Source organism: Saccopteryx bilineata, chromosome 1, assembly GCF_036850765.1.
Source record: "Saccopteryx bilineata isolate mSacBil1 chromosome 1, mSacBil1_pri_phased_curated, whole genome shotgun sequence".
Taxonomy (NCBI): domain Eukaryota; kingdom Metazoa; phylum Chordata; class Mammalia; order Chiroptera; family Emballonuridae; genus Saccopteryx; species Saccopteryx bilineata.
Genome location: NC_089490.1, coordinates 343,897,002 through 343,921,612, shown reverse-complemented (window position 1 = coordinate 343,921,612; position 24,611 = coordinate 343,897,002). Strand labels below are relative to the sequence as shown.

The 24,611-nt window shown below is 39.3% G+C and overlaps 1 protein-coding gene and 1 non-coding gene across 2 annotated transcripts in view; both read right to left on the bottom strand.

Moving 5' to 3' along the window:
- GDPD4 (glycerophosphodiester phosphodiesterase domain containing 4) overlaps window positions 1-24,611 on the bottom strand; it is a 137,097-nt gene that overhangs the window by 41,327 nt on the left and 71,159 nt on the right. Inside the window, exon 11 of the mRNA XM_066249654.1 lies at window positions 105-326. Within this exon, the coding sequence (XP_066105751.1) occupies window positions 105-326 (222 nt within the window). The remainder of the gene's footprint in view (window positions 1-104; window positions 327-24,611) is intronic.
- Window positions 1,273-1,438, bottom strand: LOC136321284 (small Cajal body-specific RNA 1). Its single transcript, XR_010728553.1, has one exon. It is a non-coding gene; the product is annotated as a small Cajal body-specific RNA 1 (non-coding RNA).

Here is a 24,611-nt window from a genome sequence, read left to right as displayed (position 1 = left end):
GGATCCCAGGGAAGATCTATAAGGTAGGCTAGGTTGAACTGTTATAGTCCTAGGACTTGCTATCCACCCCACAACCTCTACCATAAATACTGGGATACACTTACCAGATGATGCTCAATTTTAGAGTCAAGGATCACGTTTACTACTTTGCGTACAAATGTATTTCTGTAAGGATGTTTTGCTGGAGGGGCATTAAGATCAAACATCACATATTTTTTCGCCTTGTGTGCAATTTTCAATAAATCTCTTAGTTTTGGAATCCTTTGCCTTTTTGCTTCTTCTTTATCAGCATTTGATAAGGGTTTCATATTATAAAATGGTCTGAGCTTAAAAAAATAAATACAAAAGAGAATGCATTGGCTTCTATTAGAAGCATTTTACAACTCTCCTGCTACATAGCTCCACATCTGGCCCTCCCTGTGTGTTGTTCCATTCAACCTACCAGGCCATCTGAAATACTGGTACTAAGATAAGAGTTACCAAGGAGAGAAATTAAATGTAATCTCCATAGGTAATTATGGTATTTGGAATGATGTAGGCTATATCCAAGAACTTGTTGTGTTTGCACAGAAAGACCTTCATGTTCCTTTCTTGACCTTCCTTTTCAGCCTGTTTTTCTATAACTCAAGGTAAAAACAATCCCCCTTCAGTTGCACTGGCTTCCAACATTTGCTCTCACTGTCCTAGAAATAGCCTTTGGCTTCAGACCGAATTGGATTCAATCCCAGTTCTATCACTCATTTGCCTTTATGCCATATCCACCTGTTAAAATCCTACCCTTAACCTGCGAAGTCCAGCCCAAATGCTACCTCCTTCTTGAAGCCTTTCTTAAATATTCCTGAACTAAAGTGACTTTGATGGTGGTGTTAAACTCCAATGGCCCATTTTTGTGCCTCTGTAATTGTGTCTCATACTGGAAAGTCTTAGACCAGATTCAAATGCTGGCTTCATATGCTCCTTGCTGTGTAACCTTGGTAAAACCATTTAAATTCCCAAAGTCTTCACTGCCCAAACTATAAAGTGAGGGAAGGGAGGGGAGGAGTACACATGTGTTTCCCAAGGTTATTTTGAAGACTGAATATAATAAAATATGTACAGGGTCTAGGAGCATGTCCAGTACCTAGAAAAGTGCACAGTTCACTTAGTTCCCTCACTCTCTACTGCTTCAACTGGAGTATAACTCCCTCACAGGAGGAACTGTCAGCTTGTCTTTGCACTTCATCTTACAAATCAGTCCATACATGTGTTAGCCACATTAAATTTTTTTTTTCTAGTTGTGCCACTGAGTTATAACTCAGAGTGTATCTTTACACACTGGGCTTAAAAGACTCATAGCTTTTATTTTGATATTGCACTTCTTAAACCCAACTATCACAACACATCACAAGCCTTTGACACAAGGCTAGGATATAGATAGCTCAGTTAGTATCAAGTGCTGGCTACATTAAATTTAATAGCTGCATTTCTCATCATTTACCAATTGTAGGTTATCTGTGGGTGATGTCTCTGAAGGAAGAAGTAACCATTCACATTTTCTTTTTTAATGAGAGAGACAGAGATAGGGACAGACAGATAGGAAAGGAGAAAGATGAGAAGCATCAGTTCTTCAATGTGGCATCTTAGTTGTACCTTGATTGCTTTCTCATATGTGCCTTGACAGTGTGTGTGTGGGGGCTTCAGCTGAGCCAGTGTCCCCTTGCTCAAGCCAGCGACCTTGCGCTTGAACTGGTGAGTTCACACTCAAGCCGGCAACCTTGGGGTTTCTAACCTGGGTCCTCAGCATCCCAGGCTGATGCTCTATCCACTGTGCCACTGCCTAGTCAAGCACCACTTACATTTTCTTAGCTCAAATCATCTCTTTTCTCTATACAACTTTATCTTCATTCTCATTCTCACCCTTTATATACATATTTCTTCTCCTTCCCTTGACCTCCTAAACAAGCTGCTCTTTCTCTTATTTTTCTTAGAAAAGAAACAATCACATTACATAACATCCCTATGCTAGTCTGGAAGACAGATCATAGCAGGCTGAATTAAACTATATTATACATTTGAATTTAGCTCTATAATGAAGGGTTTTCTTCAGTCTCAGAAAAACAGAAATTTGCTTCAAGATTTAAGATTTTGTTGGACTTGATAGATCCAAGATGACAACGGAGTGGGCAGATGGATGTTCCACTTGCCTTCTCCCAGGACCAAACTGGAGTTATAAGCAAATTGAAGAATAATCATTTGGAAAAACCAACTTAGGACTAAATGAAGAGGAGTCTATAGCAAGGATTCACAGAAGCCACATTGAGACTAGTAGGAAGGGCAGAGATGTGAAAAGGGATGCCCCCGCTCCAGGAGTGAGTGGGGTCAGAGGGATGTCTCAGCTATGGGAATGCTTTCCCTGAGAGGTGTGGGTCCTAACCCCAGGCTGGGTGATCTAGCTTAGAACACCAGAGCCTGTAAGAGGTGTCCATATAGCATTTGGCAGTGAAAATAGGTGAGGTTTCTGTCTAAGAAAGGGACAGGAGATCTCAGAGATGCAGGCACCCTCTTATAGGGCTGATGTAGAAAATCTTGTTCACAGCCACTTACTCTGGGCTGTGGTAGAGGGAGGGCTGAGAGGACTAGAGTTATGTGAGGAGAGTAAGAGATTGGTGGCTATAGGGAGAGACACAGTGGGGGACAGCCACCAGAACCCCTGTGCTGAATCATTCTCCAATACTGCATTTGCCCCTCCGTGCGGCATCAGCATGGGGGAATGCAACTGTCCCACCCTTGGGACTCTCTCTTGCCTCACCCTATGGAGACTGGGCCCTGATGAGAAGTAAGCAACTTTGGCCAGAAAGCAAGGGGCTGGAAAAGACTCAGGGGGTGACAGTAACTCAATTGTCTGGTGTTGAGGCCAGAGCTTCCCCCCAACTTTCCCGAGAAGATGACTGGTGCTTCTGTCCCAGGGGATATTCAGTAGAAACCGTCAGAAGTGTGGGTACACCAAATCTCTGGGTCTCAGAGGCCACTCACACCCGACACCTAGTGGTTACAGTCTACTGAGGCCTGTGAAAAACTTCAGGACAGACTGATGCCTGGGGCCCTGGGGTGGGAACCGCACCTACGACCTTTACTGATGTCTGAACTGCCCCAGGCTCTAGACTCTATCAGAGAATTTTTTAAAGCAGTCAGCTGACAAAGGCAGCAGAAGGCAGTTCTCAGGGACTCTTGGGTCTTTTGCTGACTTGCCCCCAAGCCTGGTGCTGGTAAAGGCCAGCCTAGGTGTGCTGTTTGGTCCTTCCATGTGTACCTAAGTCCAGCAGAGGCAGCCAAAAACTCTGGATTTCTTGTAGGTCTAAAAAGCTTGCTGAGGGCCAGTAATGGGCAGTGTCTTACACTGGTCTGCACCAGGTTCCCTTCTTAAGAGACCCAGAACCAACACTTCCAGTGGCCAACTATAGACAGAGAAGGACCCAACTAGCCTTACTAGCAGCATATTTGAACAGAGAGCTCATCAGGCACCAAACCTAGCTGAGGCATGTTCCACCTTCTGTGGTCAAAAATGCACAGCAGCTCACATGCATTGGACAAGGTAGAACTTCACAGTGAGTCAGCCCAAGTCCCTGATACCCTGCCCCACTGGGCTAAGTTCCACAAAGGGAAGGGAGAGAGGCTTAGAGCACAGACATACAAAGTGTGAGTTTCTTAGAATCTATTCTTGGGACTGGTCAAGGGGCTTAGCCACCTTCTGAGGGGTCACAATCATCCCCAGTGGAATATTCTTTCAATCTTCCTCCCTGATACTGGAGATCCTCAGCTGAAAGAACTTTTGCAGAGGGGACTGTTGGCCCTACCCAACCTTAACCTCCTGTTCACTTCATATAAGAGAAATAGGATTGGAGTATCCAGCAAGTGGCTGAGAAATTAGGCTCTGGAGAAGGGGGTCACATTCCCTGTACTGAGCCCCTGATCAAGAGACCCACCAAGTAGGGGCCCTACTAATGTTGTCATCCTGACCTCAGTTGCCCTAGCCCACCAAGCTTGCAACCTGTGATGAAGTTAGTGAGGTGAGGTCAGTCTGAGCTCACTCTACAGTCTTTCTAAAGAAGACTTTGCAGGAAGACAAGGAGGTGGAGCAGCTAAAAAGTGGAGGCAAATATTAAGGGACTTAGGTCCTTTAAGGGAGCTGCTGTTAGCTCCAAGCAAGAGGAAGTTGATCCTTATACACAGGTTAGCCCCTCCTACACACACTCAGGCACAGATAACTCAGACACAAACAGTGAACAGAGTGGGAGCTCCAGACAGGTAGCCCATAGTGGGTTACACACTATGTGTGACATCAACCCATACCCAAAATCCACCCAAGAGGACCCAGAAACAACACAACCAGTACTGAGTGGCAGACTGCAGCAATGCTAGACTCAACTACCCATACAAGTGACACATCCAAACAAGGAGTCCAGCAGGTACTAGACCCTGCTGAGAATAACTACATCTCATAGGACAGACACTACACAGCATCTAATACACAAGGTCGACCCTTACAGCCAGCTAGCCTGAAGGGTTAACTTTACCCATGAAAGCACCAACAGCATTCAAGACTCACATACAACAGTAGGGTAAACATAACCCTCAAAAATCATTCATAGAGCAAGGAACTCAGGAGGCCTGGAGGTTAGATAATTAAGCTTGCCTTCCTCAAAAATGCCACAATGAATATAGGAGTCAGAGAAGAACTACCTAATACACAGACAAAATGGGAAGACAAAGAAATATGACCCAAATGAATCAACAAAAGAAATACCCTGAAAAAGAATTAAATAAAATTGAAGCAACCAAACTACTAGACACAGAGTTTAAAATAATGGTTGTTAGGATGCTCAAGGATCTTAGAGTAAGAATGGATGATCACAATGAGAACTTATACAAAGAGATAGTAAGCATTAAAAAGGACATCATGCCCTGGCCGGTTGGCTCAGAGGTAGAGCATTGGCCTGGTGTGCGGGGGACCCAGGTTCGATTCCCGGCCAGGGCACACAGGAGAAGCGCCCATTTGCTTCACCACCCCCACCCCCCCTCCTTCCTCTCTGTCTCTCTCTTCCCCTCTTGCAGCCAAGGCTCCATTGGAGCAAAGATGGCCCGGGCGCTGGGGATGGCTCCTTGGCCTCTGCCCCAGGCGCTAGAGTGGCTCTGGTCACCACAGAGCGATGCCCCGGAGGGGCAGAGCATCGCCCCCTGGTGGGCAGAGCGTCGCCCCTGGTGGGCGTGCCGGGTGGATCCCGGTCGGGCGCATGCGGGAGTCTGTCTGACTGTCTCTCCCCGTTTCCAGCTTCAGAAAGAAAGCAAAAAAAAAAAAAAAAAAAAAAAAAAGGACATTACAACCATAAAAAAGAACCAGTCAGAAATGATGAATACAATATCTGAAATTAAGACTTCACTAGAAGGAATCAACAGCTGGTTATATGAAGCAGAAGATCAAATCAGTGATTTAGAGGAGAAGATAAATAGCAGCAAAAGGAAAAGAGACTCAAAAAGGCTGAGGAAATTCTAAGAGACCTCTGTGACAACATCAAGCAAAACAATGTCTGCATCATAGTGATACCTAAAGGAGAAGAGAATAAACAAGGGGTCATAGTTGAAAATTTCCCTAATTTGATTAAGGAAAAAGTCACACAAGTTCAAGAAGAATAGAGAGACTCATTAAAGATGAACCTAAAGAGGGTATTTAGAGACAAGATGGCGATGGAGTAGGCAGATGTACCAACTTCCACCTCCCAGAACCAAAGTGGATTACAAACTAATTTTAAGAACCATCATCTGGAAAAACCAACTTTGGACTAAACTAAGAGAACTCTTCAACCAAGGAACACTGAAGAAGCCACACTAAGACTGGTAGAAAAAGCAAAAATGCAGAGAGGGCTGCCCAGCTCCCCAGATCAAACGGCAGCCGGGAGAGACTCGCGTGGCGGGAAGTGAGTTTAGCAGAGAAGGGGAGAACCCTGAATCCCAGGGACAAAGCCCCAGCCTGCAGCCCCAGAGCCTAGAAGAAAAGTATGGACAGTATTTAGCTGGAAACAAGTCAGGATACTGTTTGTGAGAAAGAGACTGATTTCTCAGACCTAGGATTCTTCCTAAAGGGACCACGCAGAACACCTCTCTCACAACCACTCACCCGGGGCTCCGGGGGATGGGGAGAGAGGAGAGGACTGGAGTAGCAGGAAGAGTGTAATCTAGGAGGCACAGGGAGAAACATTTTGAGAGACAGCCACCCTAACCTCTGGGATGAGTCACTCCTCAAATCTGAAGTGAATATTTCCCCTGGAAACAGCAATACCAGCAAAGGGAAGCAGGACACCAGCCAAACAAGCTCTCCTACGGCACTCAGAGCAGAGTCGCTTAGAAGGAGGGAGCTTTTGGGACTACAGTAGTGAGTGTTAGGGTCTGAGCTGCAGCGCCCCCACCCACACATCTGAGGGCTTGCCCGAGGGTGGGTGGCAGCGGGATGTGGAAGCGCAGTTCTGTCAGCAAGGGTGGAAGCCAGCTGGCCACCACTGGGCCCAGGTGTGAGCTCAGCCTTGCACGGCTGGGGAGGAGGGGGCATGCAAAAGTCATCAAGCCCAGCTGCGGGCCATCTGTAATCTAGCTTCCTGGGGAAGGGCAGAAGCCCTGGAAGGGGCGAAGACCTGCCCATGAGCAATGGTGCAAGAGCACAGCCTTGCCCCACGCATGGAACTGAGGCTTATGGCCTGATGCGGGATCTGGCTCCTCCCGCAGGGGTGGAGTCAAAAGCTCAGAACAGGCCCAGTCCCACTGCTGAGTGTGGGCACGCAGTCCTGCCCAGTCTGTGGAGCCAAGGCTTGCAGCTGTCCCACGAGTGGGTTCCTCCTACAGGGGTGAGGTGAAAGCCCGAATCAGGTGGAGACCCGCAGCTGAGCAAAGGTGCTCACCCCTGCCCTCAGGGCCGAGCATAATGCCACCCGTGGGGGTGGGGTGAAGGTCAAGGCCACTGAGGCTTGTACACCTGAGCACATTATTACAGCCACTCCCATGAAGGAGAGGCAGAAACCACAGCAACAGCCCCAGTGGGCAGGCATTGGCAATGCCCATACCGAATGCCCTAGGCAGCAGCAGCAGAGGGAGTGGTGGGCCTGCAGACAGACCACACCTAGGGAACACAAAGGCCACACCTAGTGGACTCCAGTGGTCAAAACCTTCTTTTACACAAACAGAATAAGAAGGCAGAGAAATGCAACACAAATGAATCAAGAGAAATCCCCAGAAAAGGACCTGAATGAGTCAGATATAACCAAATATATAAAGTAGACTTTGATGGACATAAGGGCAAGATCAACAGCAATACTATAATAGTAGGGGATTTCAATAACACACTAACATCACTAGATAGATCCTCAAGAAAGAAAATTAACAAAGAAACAGCAGACTCAAAGGACATGCTAGATCAACTGGATTTAATAGATATCTTCAGAACCTTTCACACTAAATCAGCAGAATATACATTCTTTTCAAGTGATCATGGTACATTCTCTAGGATAGACAACATGTTAGGGCACAAAAGTGGTCTCAACAAATTTAAAATGATTGAAATCATATCGAGCACTTTCTCTGATCACAGTGGCAGGAAACTAGAAATCCACCACAACAGAAAAACTAAAAAAATACTCAAACACTTGGAAACTAAATAGCATGTTATTTAATATCTAATGGGTTAACAATGAGATCAAAGAAGAAATTAAAAAATTCCTAGAAATGAATGATAATGAGCATACATCAACTCAAAATATATGGGACACAGCAAAAGCAGTCCTGAGAGGGAAGTTTATAGCATTACAGGCATACCTCAAGAAGCTAGAAAAAGGTTAAATAAACAACTTGACCCTGCATCTAAAAGAACTAGAAAAAGAACAGCAAGTAAAGCCCAGAGGTAGTAGAAGGAAGGAAATAATAAAGATCAGAGCAGAAATAAGTGACATAGAGGCTAAAGAAACAATACAGAGGATCAATAAAAACAGGAGCTGGTTCTTTGAAAAGATAAACAAGATCAATGAACCTTCAACCAGACTCACCAAGAAAGAAAGAGAGAGGACTCAAATAAATAAAATTAGAAATGAGAATGGAGAAATAACTGACACAACAGAAATAGAAAATATTGTAAGAAAATACTATGAAGAACTATACGCTAAAAAACAAGACAACCTAGATGAAATGGACAAATTCCTTGAAACATATAATCTTCCAAAAATTAATCTGGAAGAATCAGAAAACCTAAGCAGACCAATTACAAAAACTGAGATTGAAACAGTTATCAAAAAACTCCCAAAAAAGAAAAGGCCTGGGACTGATGGCTTCACAACTGAATTTTACCCAATATTCAAAGAAGAACTAACTCCTATCTTTTTCAAGCTATTTCAAAAAATTCAAGAGGAAGGAAGACTTCCAAGCTCCTTTTATGGTGCGAGTATAATTCTGATTCCAAAACCAGGCAAAGACAATACAGAGAAAGAAAATTATAGGCCAATATCCTTGATGAATATAGATGCTAAAATACTCAACAAAATATTAGTAAACTGGATCCAGCAATATGTGAAAAAAATCATAAATCATGATCAAGTGGGATTTATTCTTGGGAGGCAAGGGTGGTACAATATTTGCAAATCAATCAATGTGATTCATCACATAAACAAAAGGAAGGAGAAAAACCACATGATAATTTCAGTAGATGCAGAAAAAGCATTTGATAAAATCCCGCACCCATTCATGATCAAAACTCTCAGAAAAGTGGGAATACAGGGAACATACCTCAACATGATAAAGGCTATCTATGACAAACCCACAGCCAACATCATACTCAATAAGCAAAAATTAAAAGCAATCCCCTTAAGATTAGGAACAAGACAGGGGTGCCCTCTTTCACCACTCTTATTCAACATAGTTCTGGAAGTCCTAGCCACAGCAATCAGATAAGAAAAAGAAATAAAAGGCATCCAAATTGGAAAAGAAGAAGTAAAACTATCATTATTTGTAGATGATATGATATTGTATATAGAAAATCCTAAAGTCTCAGTCAAAAACTACTAGACCTGATAAATGAATTCAGCAAGGTGGCAGGATATAAAATTAATACTCAGAAACCAGAGGCATTTTAATACACTAACAATGAACTGTCAGAAAGAGAAATTAAGGAAGCAATCCCCTTCACTATTACAACCAAAAAAAATAAAGTACCTAGGAGTAAACTCAACCAAGGAGACTAGAGACTTGTACTCGGAAAATTAGAAAGCATTGATAAAAGAAATCAGGAAAGATACAAACAAGTGGAAGCATATACTGTGCTCATGGTTAGGAAGAATAAACATCATTAAAATGTCTATATTACCCAAAGCAATCTATAAATTCAATGCAATACCGGTTAAAATACCAATGACTTACTTCAAAGATATAGAACGCATATTCCAAAAATTTATATGGAACCAAAGTGAACACGAATAGCCTCAGCAATCTTGAAAAGGAAGAATAAAGTGGGAGGTATCACACTTCCAGATATCAAGTTATACTACCAGGCCATTGTACTCAAAACAGCCTGGTACTGGAATAAGAACAGGCATATAGATCAATGGAACAGAACTGAAAACCCAGAAATAAACCCACACTTTTATGCACAACTGATATTTGAGAAAGGAGATAAGAGCATACATTGGAGTAAAGACAGCCTCTTCAACAAATGGTGTTGGGAAAATTGAACAGCTACCTCCAAAAAAATGAAACTAGACCTCCAACTTACACCATTCACAAAAATAAACTCAAAATGGATAAAAGACTTAAATGTAAGCCGTAAAACCATAAGCATCTTAGAAGAAAACATAGGCAGTAAGCTCTCTGACGTCTCTCACAGCAATATGTTTGCCGATTTATCTCCATGGGCAAGTGAAATAAAAGACAGGATAAACAGATGGGACTATATCAAAATAAAAAGCTTCTGCACAGCTAAAGACAATAAGAACAGAATAAAAAGACAAACTACACAATGGGAAAACATATTTGACAATACATCTGATAAGGGGTTAATAAACAAAATTTATAAAGTACTTGTAAAACTCAACACCAGGAAGACAAACAATCCAATCATAAAATGGGAAAAAGAAATGTATAGACACCTCGCCAAAGAGGACATACAGATGGCCAATAGGCATATGAAAAAATGTTCAACATAACTAATCATTAGAGAAATGCAAATTAAAACCACAATGAGATATCACCTCACACCAGTCAGAATGGCGCATATCAACAAAACAACACAGAATAAAGTGCTGGCAAGGATGTGGAGAAAAGGAAACCCTCCTGCACTGCTGGAATGCAGACTGGTATAGCCATTGTAGAAAAGAATTTAGAGATTCCTCAAGAAATTAAAAATCAAACTGCCTTTTGACCCAGCTATCCCACTGTTAGGAATATACCCCAAGAACACTATAGCACTGTTTGAAAAGAAGATAATGTACCCCCATGTTTATGACAGCATTGTTCACAATAGCAAAGATCTGGAAACAGCCCAAGGGTCCGTCAGTGGACGAGTGGGTTAAAAACTTTGGTACATATATACTATGGAATACCTCTCAGCCATAAGAAATGATGACATCAGATCATTTACAACAACATGGATGAACCTTGATAACATTATACAGAGCGAAATAAGTAAATCAGAAAAAACTAAGAACTATATGATTCCATACATAGGTGGGACATAAAAATGAGACTCAGAAACATGGACAAGAGTGTGGGGATTATGGTAAGGGGGGTAGGAGAGGGAGGGGGTTGGGGGAGGGGAGGGGTACAAAGAAAACCAGTTAGAAGGTGACGGAAGACAATTGGACTTTGGGTGATGGGTATGCTGCATAATCAAATGTCAAAATTACCAAGAGATATTTTCTCTGAACATATGTAGCCTGATTTATCAATGCCACCCCATTAAAATTAATTTAACAAAAAGATGAACCTGAAGAAGCCCATACCAAGACATATCATAATTAAATGTCAAAGAGACCAAAAAAACAAACAAACAAAAAAAAACACCAAAAACAAAAACAACTAAAAACTGCAAGAGGAATGAATATATAGAATACATTGAAAAGGGAAATGCCAGAGTAATGGCAGCATAAGAGGCAGCATAAGAAATACCTGTGATCTCACTCCTTGAAATTTCAACAAATTGAACAGCTATGACTAGTGAAGAAACCTCAGTTGGGCTCTCAGGTTTGCTTGAATCATGCACCCAATTGACTAAAGATGATAAGGGTAAAAAATGGGCGGCAGAAGATAAAGAGCACTCACAGTTAGGCTCCAGAGAGGTGAGAGGCCCAGAGTGACTAGGTCTTCTTCTTCCTGGAGGAGCAGAGTAATTGTGGAGGAATTTGTTGTAATACTGAACCAAAGTAGCAGAGCGTGAGGTCACTGTTAGTTCTCACAGTCTGCCAGCAGCCAGCACTCAGAAAGAAATATAAAAATACAGTGAAGCCCCCCAACCTCCCAGATCCTGCCTTCCTTGCCTCATGGGTACAGAGAGTGGCAGAGACATACCCCACAGCTGAAGAACAGAGGTGTTCTATATCTGGTCCCCTACTCTGTTGGGACACAAGGAGGAGTACCCAGAGGCCTGAGATCACCTTTGTTAAAGCTGTAAAACCCTCACAAGTCCCATTCATCATTGCAACTTCAGTCCTGCCTCCACCTTTGGAACAGCAGCTTCTCAGTAGAGTTCAGCCTGGGATTTTAGAGAGCTAAAACTTGTAATCCAGCATCACCTACTGAAAAAAGATTAAAAAGAAATTCTTAAAATTGTTTTCTTCTCAATTTTTCTTTAGTTTTTTTTTTTTTTTTGGCGTTGTTTCATTTGTTTTTGATTATTGTTTTTTATGATTTTCATCTTAAATTTTTATATTGAATTTATTTATATTTTTTGTTGTTTTTGCTTGATTTCTTAACCGTACTACTTTCAATAACCTCAAGGCAGAAAAAAAGAAATACTATGACTACCCAGGAAAGGGACAAAGTTCAGAAATAAAATGAAATATCTCCAGAAAGCTCAATAACATGGAAGTCTCTGAATTAAATGATAGAAAATTCAAAATTGAAGTTCTGAGAACACTCAACAAGATGTGAGAAAACACTGATAGGCAACTTAATGAGCTCAGAAAACTAAAAAATACCTCACCAAGAAGATTGAAACTTTAAAAACAGAGATGAACTCAATACATGAATTGAAAAATGAGCTAGCAAGTTTAGTTAATAGAGGAGACCAGAGAGAGAAGAGAATCAGTGACATTGAAGACAGTCAACTGAGATGAAACATGGGGAAAAAGGGAGAAACTCAAGAATTTAATAAGTGAGAGAGCTCTATGAGAACTGTCTGACTCCTTCAGAAAAAGCAATATAAGAATAATGGGTATTTTAGAAGAAGAAGAGAGGGAGAAGGGAATGGAGACCCTATTCAAAAAAATAATTGATGAGAACTTTCCAAGCCTCTGGAAAAAGTTAGACCTTCGAATCCAAAAGGAAAATAGAATGCCTAGTTACCTCAACCCAAATAGGCTTTCTCTGAGGCACATTGTAAGAAAGCTGTCAAAAATCAATGACAAAGAAAGAATCCTCAAGGCAGCTAGGGAAAACAAGAACATAACATATAAAGGAAGGTCCATTGGGTTATCATTAGTCTTCTCAGCAGAAACTCTACAAGCCAGAAGAGAGTATACCCAACATTCAAAGTACTTAAAGAGAGGAATTACCAACCAAGAATATCATATCAATCAAAGTTGTCCTTCAAATATAAAGGAGAAATGAAAACTTTGGAGATGTAAAGACACTGAGAGAATTTATCACCAGAAAAACCCCACAGCAGAAAATACTCAATGGGGTTATTCAACTAGACAGAAAGAACAAAACAAATCAAAACTACAAGTAAAAACCCCAACAAGGTTATCTCATTGTGGTTTAAATTTGCATTTCTCTAATGATTAGTGATGTTTAACATTTTTCATCTATTGGCCATCTGTATGTCCTCTTTGGAGAAGTGTCTATTCATTTCTTTTGCCCACTTTTTGATTAGATTGTTTGTCTCCCAGGTGTTGAGTTTTACAAGTTCTTTATAAATTTTGGTTATTAACCCCTTATCAGACATACTGTCGAATATGTTCTCCCATTGTGTGGTTTGTCTTTTTATTCTGTTCATATTGTCTTTAGCTGTACAAGATACCACCTCATACCAGTCAGAATGGCACTTATTAACAAAACAACACACGATAGGTGCTGGCGAGGAGGTGGAGAAAGGGGAACCCTCCTGCACTGCTGGTGGGAATGCAGATTAGTGCAGCCATGGTGGAAAACAGTATGGAGATTCCTCCAAAAATTAAAAATCGAACTGCCTTTTGACCCAGCCATCTCACTTTTAGGAAGATTTCCCAAGAACACCATATCACTGATTCAAAAAAAGAAATGCACCCCGATGTTTATGGCAGCATTGTTCACAATAGTGAAGATCTGAAAACAGCCCAAGTCCATCAGTAAACGAGTGGATTAAAAAGCTGTGGTACAGGGGGACTTGAAGATGGCAGCAGAGTAGGCGGACACACAGATGCCCAGCTCTTACCACCAAACTGGAATACAAATCAATTTAGGAAAAATCAGCATGAAAACCAATTCTGGACTACAAGAACAGCTCTCAAAAACCAAGGAGCAAAGAAGAAGCCACAACAAACCTGGTAGAGAGTGCCTGAATCTCCCCTGCTTGCAGGAATGGAGGAGGGGGGGTGAGGCTGAGAGCCCAGAGGGGATCTCACTCCAGGGAAAAGAGCAGAAAATACTGCTCACAGCCATTTGCCTGGCGACCAGGGAGCGAGGTGTGTTGAAAAGACCAGCTTATCACCCAAGTGGAAAAAAGAGAGAGAGGGACAGATTGTGAAGGGCTAAGGAATGCAGGAGACGACCTAAAAAAGCTGACTCATCCATGCTGGAGGTGGCCATAGTTGGGGGAAAGACTGATCCTTCCACAAAACAGTAATGAATTGCTTCTGGATCAGAGATCTCCAGACATCTCTCCAGCTCCAATCAGCACAACAAGACACAGCTGAAAACAAGAAGTGGGGAAGAGAAGCAGTAACTCAGGTCTCCATGGAGATCTGAGATACACCTCCCCCTACTAAAGCTGAGAAAACACCCTGCCCCCAGAGAGATTAGTTGGTGGAAGAGGCCTTCAGAGTCTCAGGTTACAGCCATCGCATTCCTGGATACAGTTTCAAGGGAGCCCCCTGCTGAGATCAGTAAACAAGACCATCACCTGTTAAGAAAACAAACAAATCAAGACTTCAAAGCTGCCCAAATACGAAAATGGATTACAAATAATAGCTGATACCAACCCAAGAAGACCTAGAAATAACACAATTGAAAACTGGAGGCAGACAACACCAAGCCTAGACTCAACCAACTCTACAAACAAAACACCCAAACACAGATAATGAGAAGGCAAAAAAGTGCAATTCAAATGAAACCACAAGAGAAACCTTCAGGAGACAAACTGAGTGATATGGAAATAATCAAACTTCCAGATGTGGAGTTCAAAATGATTGTAAGGATGCTTAGGGAACTTAGAACAACAATGGATGGTCATTATGAACACCTAAATAAAAAAGTAGCAAGTATAAAAAAGGATATTGAAATATCAAAAAAGAATCAGTCAGAGATGACAAATACAATATCAGAAATAAAGACCAAAATGGAAGGAATTAAAAACAGGATGAATAGAGCTGAGGATCGAATCAGTGACTTGGAGGACAACTTGAATGAAGGCAAGAAAGCAGGGAAGAAAAAAAAAAAGAGACTCAAAAAGTCTGAGGAAACTCTTAGAGAGCTCTGTGACAACATGAAGAGAAATAACATCCACATCATAGGGGTTCCTGAAGAAGAAGAAAAAGAACAGGAGATAGAAACTTTGTTCAATCATATCATAGCTGAAAACTTCCCTAAATTAATGTAGGAGAAACTCTCACAACTTCAAGAAGCACAGAGGACTCCATTAAAGAGAAACCCAAAGAAACCTATACCAAGACACATCATAATTAAAATACCAAAGCAAAGTGATAAAGAGAAAATATTAAAAGCTGCAAGAGAAAAAAAAACTATCACCTACAAAGGAGCCCCCATAAGGATGACATCTGACTTCTCAACAGAAACACTTGAGGCCAGAAGGGAATGGCAAGAAATATTCAAAGTAATGCAGAACAAGAGTCTACAACCAAGACTACTTTGTCCAGCAAGGCTATCATTTAAAATTGAAGGAAAAATAAAAAGCTTCCCAGACAAAAAAAACTCAAGGAATTCATTACAACCAAACCAATACTGCAGGAAATGTTAAGAGACCTGTTGTAAACAGATCAAAGTGGGAAAAGAATATAGCAAAAAAGGAATACAGCTTTAAAGAATAAAATGGCAATAAACTACTATATATCAATAATAACTATAAATGTAAATGGATTAAATGATCCAATCAAAAGACATAGGGTAGCTGCGTGGATAAAAAAACAGGACCCGTACATATGCTGTCTACAAGAGACACATCTTAAAACAAAAGATGCACATAGATTGAAGGTAAAATGATGGAAAAGAACATTCAATGTAAACGGAAATGAAAAAAAAGCTGGGGTAGCAATACTTATATCAGACAAATTGGACTTTAAAATAAAGGATATAGTAAGAGATAAAGAAGGCCACTACATAATGATAAAAAAGTAATCCAACAGGAAGATATAACTATTATAAATATCTATGCACCTAATATAGGAGCACCTAAATATATATAGCAACCTTTGATGGATTTAAAGGACGAGAACAACAGCAATACTCTAATAGTAGGGGATTTCAATACCCCATTAACATCACTAGATAGATCCTCCAGAAAGAAAATTAATAAAGAAACAGCAGACTTATTGGACATACTAGATCAACTCGATTTAATAGATATCTTCAGAACCTTTCACACTAAAGCAGCAGAATATACATTCTTTTCAAGTGCTCATGGTACATTCTCTAGGATAGACCAGATGTTAGGGCACAAAAGTGGTCTCAACAAATTTAAGAAGATTGAAATCATATCAAGCACATTCTCCGATCACAACGGCATGAAACTAGAAATGAACCACAACAAAAAAGCTCAAAAATTCTCAAACACATGGAAACTAAATAGCAGTTGTTAAATAACGAATGGATTAAGAATGAGATCAAAGAAGAAATAAAAAAAATTCGTAGAAACAAATGACAATGAGCATACAACAACTCAAAATTTATGGGACACAGCAAAAGCAGTACTGAGAGAGAAGTTCATAGCAATACAGGCACATTTTAAGAAGCTAGAAAAAGCTCAAATAAACAACTTAACCCTGCATCTAAAAGAACTAGAAAAAGAACAGCAAGTAAAGCCCAAATGTAGTAGAAGAAAAGAAATAATAAAGATCAGAGCAGAAATAAATCACATAGAGGCTAAAGAAACAATACAGAGGATCAATGAAACTAGGAGCTTGTTCTTTGAAAAGGTAAACAAGATAGATGAACCTTTAATTAGACTCACCAAGAAAAAGAGAGAGAGGACTCAAATAAATAAAATTAGAAATGAGAATGGAGAAATAATAACTGATACAACAGGAATACAAAATATTGTAAGAAAATACTATGAGGAACTGTATGCCAAAAAACAAGACAACCTAGATGAAATGGACAAATTCTTTGAAACATACAATCTTCCAAAAATCAATCTGGAAGAATCAGAAAACCTAAACAGACCGATTACACCAAATGAGATTGAAACAGTTAACAAAAAACTCCCAACAAAGAAAAGTCCTGGGCCTGATGGCTTCACAAGTGAATTCTACCAAATATTCAAAGAAGAACTAACTCCTATCCTTCTCAAGCTATTTCAAAAAATTCAAGGGGAAGGAAGACTTCCAAGCTCCTTTTATGAGGCGATCATAATTCTGATTCCAAAACCAGGCAAAGACAACACAAAGAAAGAAAATTATAGGCCAATATCTCTGATGAATATAGATGTTAAAATCCTCAACAAAATATTAGCAAACCAGATCCAACAATATATGGAAAAAATCAAACACCATGATCAAGTGGGATTTATTTTGGGGAGGCAAGGCTGGTACAATATTCATAAATCAATCAATGTGATTCATCACATAAACAAAAAGAAGGTGAAAAACCACATGATAATTTCAATAGATGCAGAAAAAGCATTTGATAACATCCAGCACCCATTCATGATCAAAACTCTCAGCAAAGTGGGAATACAGGGAACATACCTCAACATGATAAAAGCCATATATGAGAAACCCACAGCCAACATCATACTCAATGGGCAAACATTAAAAGCAATCCCCTTAAGTTCAGGAACAAGGCAGGTGTGCCCCCTTTCACCACTCTTATTTAACATAGTCCTGGAAGTCCTGACCACAGCAATCGGACAAGAAGAAGAAATAAAAGGCATTCAAGTTGGAAAAGAAGAAGTAAAACTATCATTATTTGCAGATGATATGATATTGTATATAGAAAACCCTAAAGTCTCAGTCAAAAAACTACTGGACTTGATAAATGAATTCAGCAAGGTGGCAACATATAAAATCAATACTCAGAAATCAGAGGCATTTTTATACACCAACAATAAACAGTCAGAAAGAGAAATTAAGGAAACAATCCCCATTCACTATTACAACCAAAAAAAAAAAAAAGTACCTAGGAGTAAACTTAACCAAGGGGACTAGAGACTTGTACTCGGAAAATTAGAAAGCATTGATAAAAGAAATCAAGGAAGATACAAACAAGTGGAAGAATATACCGTGCTCATGGTTAGGAAGAATAAACATCATTAAAATGTCTATATTACCCAAAGCAATTTATAAATTCAATGCAATACCAATTAAAATACCAATGATATACTTCAAAGATATAGATCACATATTCCAAAAATTTATATAGAACCAAAAAAAAACACGAATAGCCTCAGTAATCTTAAAAAAGAAGAATAAAGTGGGAGATATCACACTCTCTGATATCAAGTTATACTACAAGGCCATTGTACCCAAAACAGCCTGGTACTGGCATAAGAACAGGCATATAGATCAATGGAACAGAACAGAGAACCCAGAAATAAACCCACAGCTCTATGGACAACTGATATTTGACAAAGGAGGTAAGGAAATACAATGGAGTAAATACAGCCTCTTTAACAAATGGTGTTAAGAAAACTGGACAGCTACCTGCAAAAAAAGGAAACTAGATCATCAGCTTACACCACTCACAAAAATAAACTCAAAATGGATAAAAGACTTAAAAGTAAGCCGTGAAACCATAAGCATCTTAGAAGAAAACATGGGCAGTAAACTCTCCGACATCTCTCGGAGCAATATATTTGCTGATTTATCTCCACGGGGAAGTGAAATAATAGACAGGATAAAGAAATGGGACTATATCAAACTAAAAAGCTTTTGCACAGCTAAAGACAATAAGAACAGAATAAAAAGACAAACTACAGAATGGAAGAACATATTTGACAATACGTCTGATAAGGGGTTAATAAATAAAATGTATAAAGAACTTGTAAATCTCAACACCAGGAAGACAAACAATCCAATCATAAAATGGGCTAAAGAAATGAATAGCCACTTCTCCAAAGAGGACATGCAGATGGCCAATAATCATATGAAAAAATGCTCAACATCACTAATCATTAGAGAAATGCAAATTAAAACCACAATGAGATATCACCTCACACCAGTCAGAATGGCGCTCATCAACAAAACAACACAGAATAAGTGCTGGTGAGGATGTGTAGAAAAGGGAATCCTCCTGCACTGCTGGTGGGAATGTAGACTGGTGCAGCCACTGTGGAAAACAGTATGGAGATTCCTCAAAAAATTAAAAATGGAACTGCCTTTTGACCCAGCTATCCCGCTTTTAGGAATATACCCCAAGAACACCATAGAATGGCTCCAAAAGGAGAAATGCACCCCCATGTTTGTGGCAGCATTGTTCACAATAGCAAAGATCTGGAAACAGCCCAAGTGTCCATCAGAGGACAAGTGGATTAAAAAGCTTTGGTACATATATACTATGGAATACTACTCAGCCATAAGAAATGATGACATTGGATCATTTACAATAACATGGATGGACCTTGATAACTTTATACGGAGTGAAATAAGTAAATCAGAAAAAAACTAAGAACTATATGAATCCATGCCTAGAAGGGACATAAAAATGAGACTCAGAGACATGAACAAGAATGTGATGGCAACGGGTTTGGGGGTGGGGGGTGGGGAGGATGGAGCGAGGAAAGAGATAGGGGGTGGGGGAGGGGAGGGGTACAAAGAAAACCAGATAGAAGGTGACAGAAGACAATTTGACTTTGGGTGAGGGGTATACAGCATAATAAAATGTCAAAATAATCTGGAGATGTTTTCTCTCAACATATGTACCCTGATTTATCAATGTCACTGCATTAAATTTAATATAAAAATGGAAAAATAAATTAAAAAAAAGAGCTGTGGTACATATATACAATGCAATACTATGGGGCCATGAAAAAAGCAGAAATATTACCTTTTGCAACAACATGGATGAACCTGGAAACTATTATGTTAAGTGAAATAAGACAGGCAGAGAAAGAAAAATATCATATGACCTCACTCATTTGAGAAATTCAAGGAACAATGTAAACTGAAGAACAGGATTAAACCTGAAGGGAAGGGGGGAGGGATCTGTTAGGAGGGGGGGAAGAGAGATGTTGAGGGGAATATAGGGGAGGGGGGAATGCATTCAGGGTGACACTAGAATCTATGTAAACACAATAAGTTATATTAAAAAAAAAACCCAACAAGCTTACAGTAAAAACAAGAATAATCTGTGACAACAATATCATAAAATGAGAGAGAATAAAGATCTGCAGAAGTAGGATAGAGTTCAGAAGCACTCATAACACAAAGGACTCTTGTACACATGAACATTTTTTTCTTAGTAACATAATGACAATCATCCATAAAAAAAACCAATACTGAAACATATAACTTAAAAAAGAAGAAATAGGGGAAAGATGTATGAAATACCACCAAACAAAAACAACTGACAGAAACACAAAAGAGAAAAACCAAAGGAGACAAATAGCTACCAGAAAATAAATCATAAAATGACTATAGAAAATTCTCAAGCATCAACAATTACCCTAAATGTAAATGGACTGAACTCACCAATAAAGATGCACAGAATAGCAGACTGTATCAAAAAGCAAAACCCAACCACATGCTGCCTTCAACTGACACATCTAACCTGCAAGGAAAAATGTGTATTGTGATTCTAAGTGAAAGGTTAGCCTGACCAGGTGGTGTACCAGTGGATAGAGCATAGAACTGGGACGCGTAGGATCCAGGTTCGAGACCCTGATGTTGCCAGTTTGAGCACGGGCTCATCTGGTTTGAGCAAGGCTCACAAGCTTGAGCTCAAGGTTGCTGGCTCAAGCAAGGGGTCATTCAGTCTGCTGTAGCCTCCCAGTCAAGGCACATATAAGAAAGCAATCAATGAACAATTAAGGTGCTGCAACAAAGAATTGATGTTTCTCATCTCTCTCTCTTCCTGTCTGTCTGTCCCTATCTCTCCTATCTGTCCCTCTCTCTGACTCCTCTGTCTTTGCCATACACACACACACAAAAGTGAAAGATTGGAAGATGATTCTCCAAGCAAATGATACCCCCAAAAAAGCAGGTGTAGCCATACTAATATCTAACAATGCTGACTTGAAGACAATAAAGGTAACAAAAGAAAAAGATGGACATTTCATAATGATAAAGGGAACACTGTATCAGGAAGACATAATACTTCTTAATATATATGTACCTAATCAGGGAGCACCAAAATATATGACTTCTACTAACAGATCTAAAAATAGACAAAAATGCAACCATACTTGGAGATTTTAACATACCACTGACAGATTTAGATAGATCACCCAAATAGAAAATCAATAAAGAAATATCAGCCTGAAATGACATACTAGACCAAATGGACATAGTAAACATGTACAAAGACATTTCACTCCAAAATATCAGATTTTACTTCATTTCCAGTATGAATGGAACATTCTCAAAGATCATATTTTGAGCCACAAAACTAATATCAACAAATTCAGGGAGATTGAAATTATACCAAGTATATTCCCTGACCATGAGGCTTTGAAATTAGAATTCAACTGCAAAAAAGAAGTATAGTAACTCAATAAGATGTAAAAATTAAATAACATACTTCTAAAAAATGACTGGGTCAAAGAAGAAAAAAAAGCTGAGATAAAAAATAATACATACACACACACACACACACAAACGAGAAGAATGATAATACAACATATCAAAACTTCTGGGATCCAGCAAAAGCAGTAATAAGATGGAAATTTATATCATTACAGGTATATATCAAGAAACAAGAGATCCCAAGTAAACAACCTAACATTACATATTAAAGAACAAGAAAAAAAACAAAGGCAACCCAAAGTCAGCAGAAGAAAGAAAACAGTAAAAATTAGAGATTTAAATGAAATAAAGAAAAAAAATTACAGAAGAATTAGAACAAAGAGCTAGTTCTTTGAAAAGATCAATGAAATTGACAAACCCCTAGCTAGACTCACTAAAGAAAAAGGAGAAATGAAAGAGGATAAATTACCACAGATATCATAGATACTGTATAAAAGAATCATACTAGAATACTATGAAAGATTATATGCCACCCAATTTAACAATATAGAAGAAATGAGTAAATTCCTAGAACTATACAATCTTCCTAGCCTGAGTCATGGAGAAGTGGAAAACCTAAATAGACAGTTGAGGAAGGAGGAAATAAAAACAACTATCAAAATCCTCCCCCAAAATAAAAGTTTAGGCTAGATGTCTACACTAGTGAATTCTACAAAACGGTCAAAGATTTGGTAACTATCCTGCTCAAAGTTTTCCAAAAAATAGAAGAAGCAATATTCCCTAACACATTTTATAAGGTCAACATAATGATGATACCAAAACCTTGCAAGGGCAATGACAGACCAGTATCTCTAAGGAATAAAGATTCAAAAATCCTAAACAAAATACTAGCAAATCAAATACAATAATACATTAAAAAAATACATCACAATCAAATGGATTCATTTCAGGAGCATAAGGATAGCATAACACACATAAACTGATCAATGTAAAATACCACATCAACAAAATAAAGAACAAAAATTATATGATACTTTCAATAGATGCAAAAAAGGCATGCAATAAGATACAACATCCATTTATGTTTAAAACGCTCAAAATTTGTATGGAAGGAAAGTACCTCAACATAATTAAGGCCATATATGACAAACCATCAGCTAATATCATACTATATGGTGAAAAAAATTAAGGCTTTTCCTCTAAAATCAGTAATAAGACAAGGCTTTCTACTCTCTCTAGTCTTTTCAACATAGTTCTGTAAGTTTTAGCCAGAGCAATCAGGCAAGAGAAGGAAATAAAAGGCATCCATATTGAGAAAGAAGAAATAAAGGTATCATTTTTTTGCAGATGATATTATCCTGATTACAGAAAACCCCAAAAATTCCATTGAAAAACTATTAGAAACAATAAACCAATACAGTAAAATGCAGGATACAAAATCAGTAACAAATGTCTATTGGTCTCCTATACCCCAACAATAAAGCTTCAGAAAATGAACTAAAAAAATCATTTCAAAATTGCAACAACAAAAATAAAATACCAAGAATGTGAAAAACCTATTTACTGAAAACTGAAAAGCATTATTGAAAGAACACACAAAGAATTGGAAAAATATTCCATGTTCATGGATTGGAAGAATCTATGCATAGTTAAAATGGCTATATTATCCAAAGCAATATTCAAATTTAATGCAATCCCCATTAAATTCCCCCAAATCCATCTTTAAAGAAACAGGACAAAAAATCACCAGGTTTTTATGGAACCATAAAAAACCCCAAACTACAAAGCAGGAAAATCAAAACAGAATGGTATCAGCAGAAAAATAGGCAGACAAATGAAACAGAATCAAGAGCCCAGAAATAAAACCACATGGACAGTCTTTGACAAAGGAGCCAAAAACACACAAAGGAGAATGAAACCCTCTTCAATAAATGGTGCTGGGAAAATTGGAAAGCCATATGACAAAGATTGAATCTTGACTGCAGTTTGTCCCCATGAACAAAAATTAATTCAAAATGGATGAAAGATCTAAATATAAGATCTGAAACAAGAAATTACATAGAAGAAAACATAGGTTCTAAACTCATGGACTTTGGTCATAGAGAAAAATTTATGAATTTGGCCCCGAAGGCAAAGAATGTAAAGGCAACATTAAATGAAAGGGACTATATCAAACTATAGGCCAATATATCTGATAAACATAGATGCTAAAATTCTTAACAAGATATTAGCAAACCAGATCCAGCAATATACAGTGGTACCTTGAGATACGAACAGACCAACATACAAAAAAAATTTTTTTTAAGATATGAGCTGCAACTCAGTCCATATTTTTGTTCGAGATCTGAGCGAAATTCAGAGATATGAGTCATGATTCAGGAGGCTGCCACTAGTTGGTGTGTTGGTGCACAGGTCCAGTATCGGCAGTTTGATGACTGACTTACGAGCTCAGTTACAGAATGAATTAAATTCATATCTCAAGGTACCACTGTATTAAAAAGATCATACTTCATGATCCAGTCAGATTTATTCAGTGAAGGCAAGGCTGGTACAATATTCACAAATCAAAAAATGTGATTCATCATTGTTGGTCAAATAAGTTTGTAAATATGATATATAGGTTTGCTCGCTTATAGTTTGCATTGGGTGTGGGGACAGGCTGTAAGCAGGCAGGATAGCCTAAGGTTTAGTTTTAAAACTAAGCTTTTCCTCACACCCTTGACTGTTGCATGTTGGGGTTGTACACTCTCATGAGGAATCCCATTATGCCTCAATAAGTGACTTTGTATCAAAGACATCTTTGTTTGTATATTGGATTAAAGGTTTTGATTTCTACACTATAAAGTGAGGCAGAGGAGCTGAGCCCATGTGGGAGGACAGCAGAGAAAGGCCACAGGGAGGAGAGGAGAAGTAGCCAAGATGACGGAGTGCTGAAGGAGAAGCCAGTTTGTACAGAGTTTGTGCAGAAAGGAGATGGGGAACAGAGGTGAATAAGGCTGGTGAGGTACAAACCTTTGATCCTAGGAAACTCGGATAAGTCAGTGGCTTTGTCAGCCCTGAATGAAAAAGAAAGTGTTTTCCCACTGTGTATTTCTTGCCCGCCAGGTGCAAGCTAGGATTAAAGCTAATGGCCCATCAGTTCTTGGCTCCATTGTTTCAATACTGTCTGCCTGAATCAAATGCGAACCTGCATGGGCCAGGCGGCTGTGACAGTGGCCACAGCTACTGACTTTACATTTGGTGTAGTCTCTGGCAGGATTCAGAGATCAGTATGAAGCCGCCACCCTTGAGGTGCAAGGTAGAGGACTGGCTGCTGTTATGGTTCCCCATGGCTGTTCT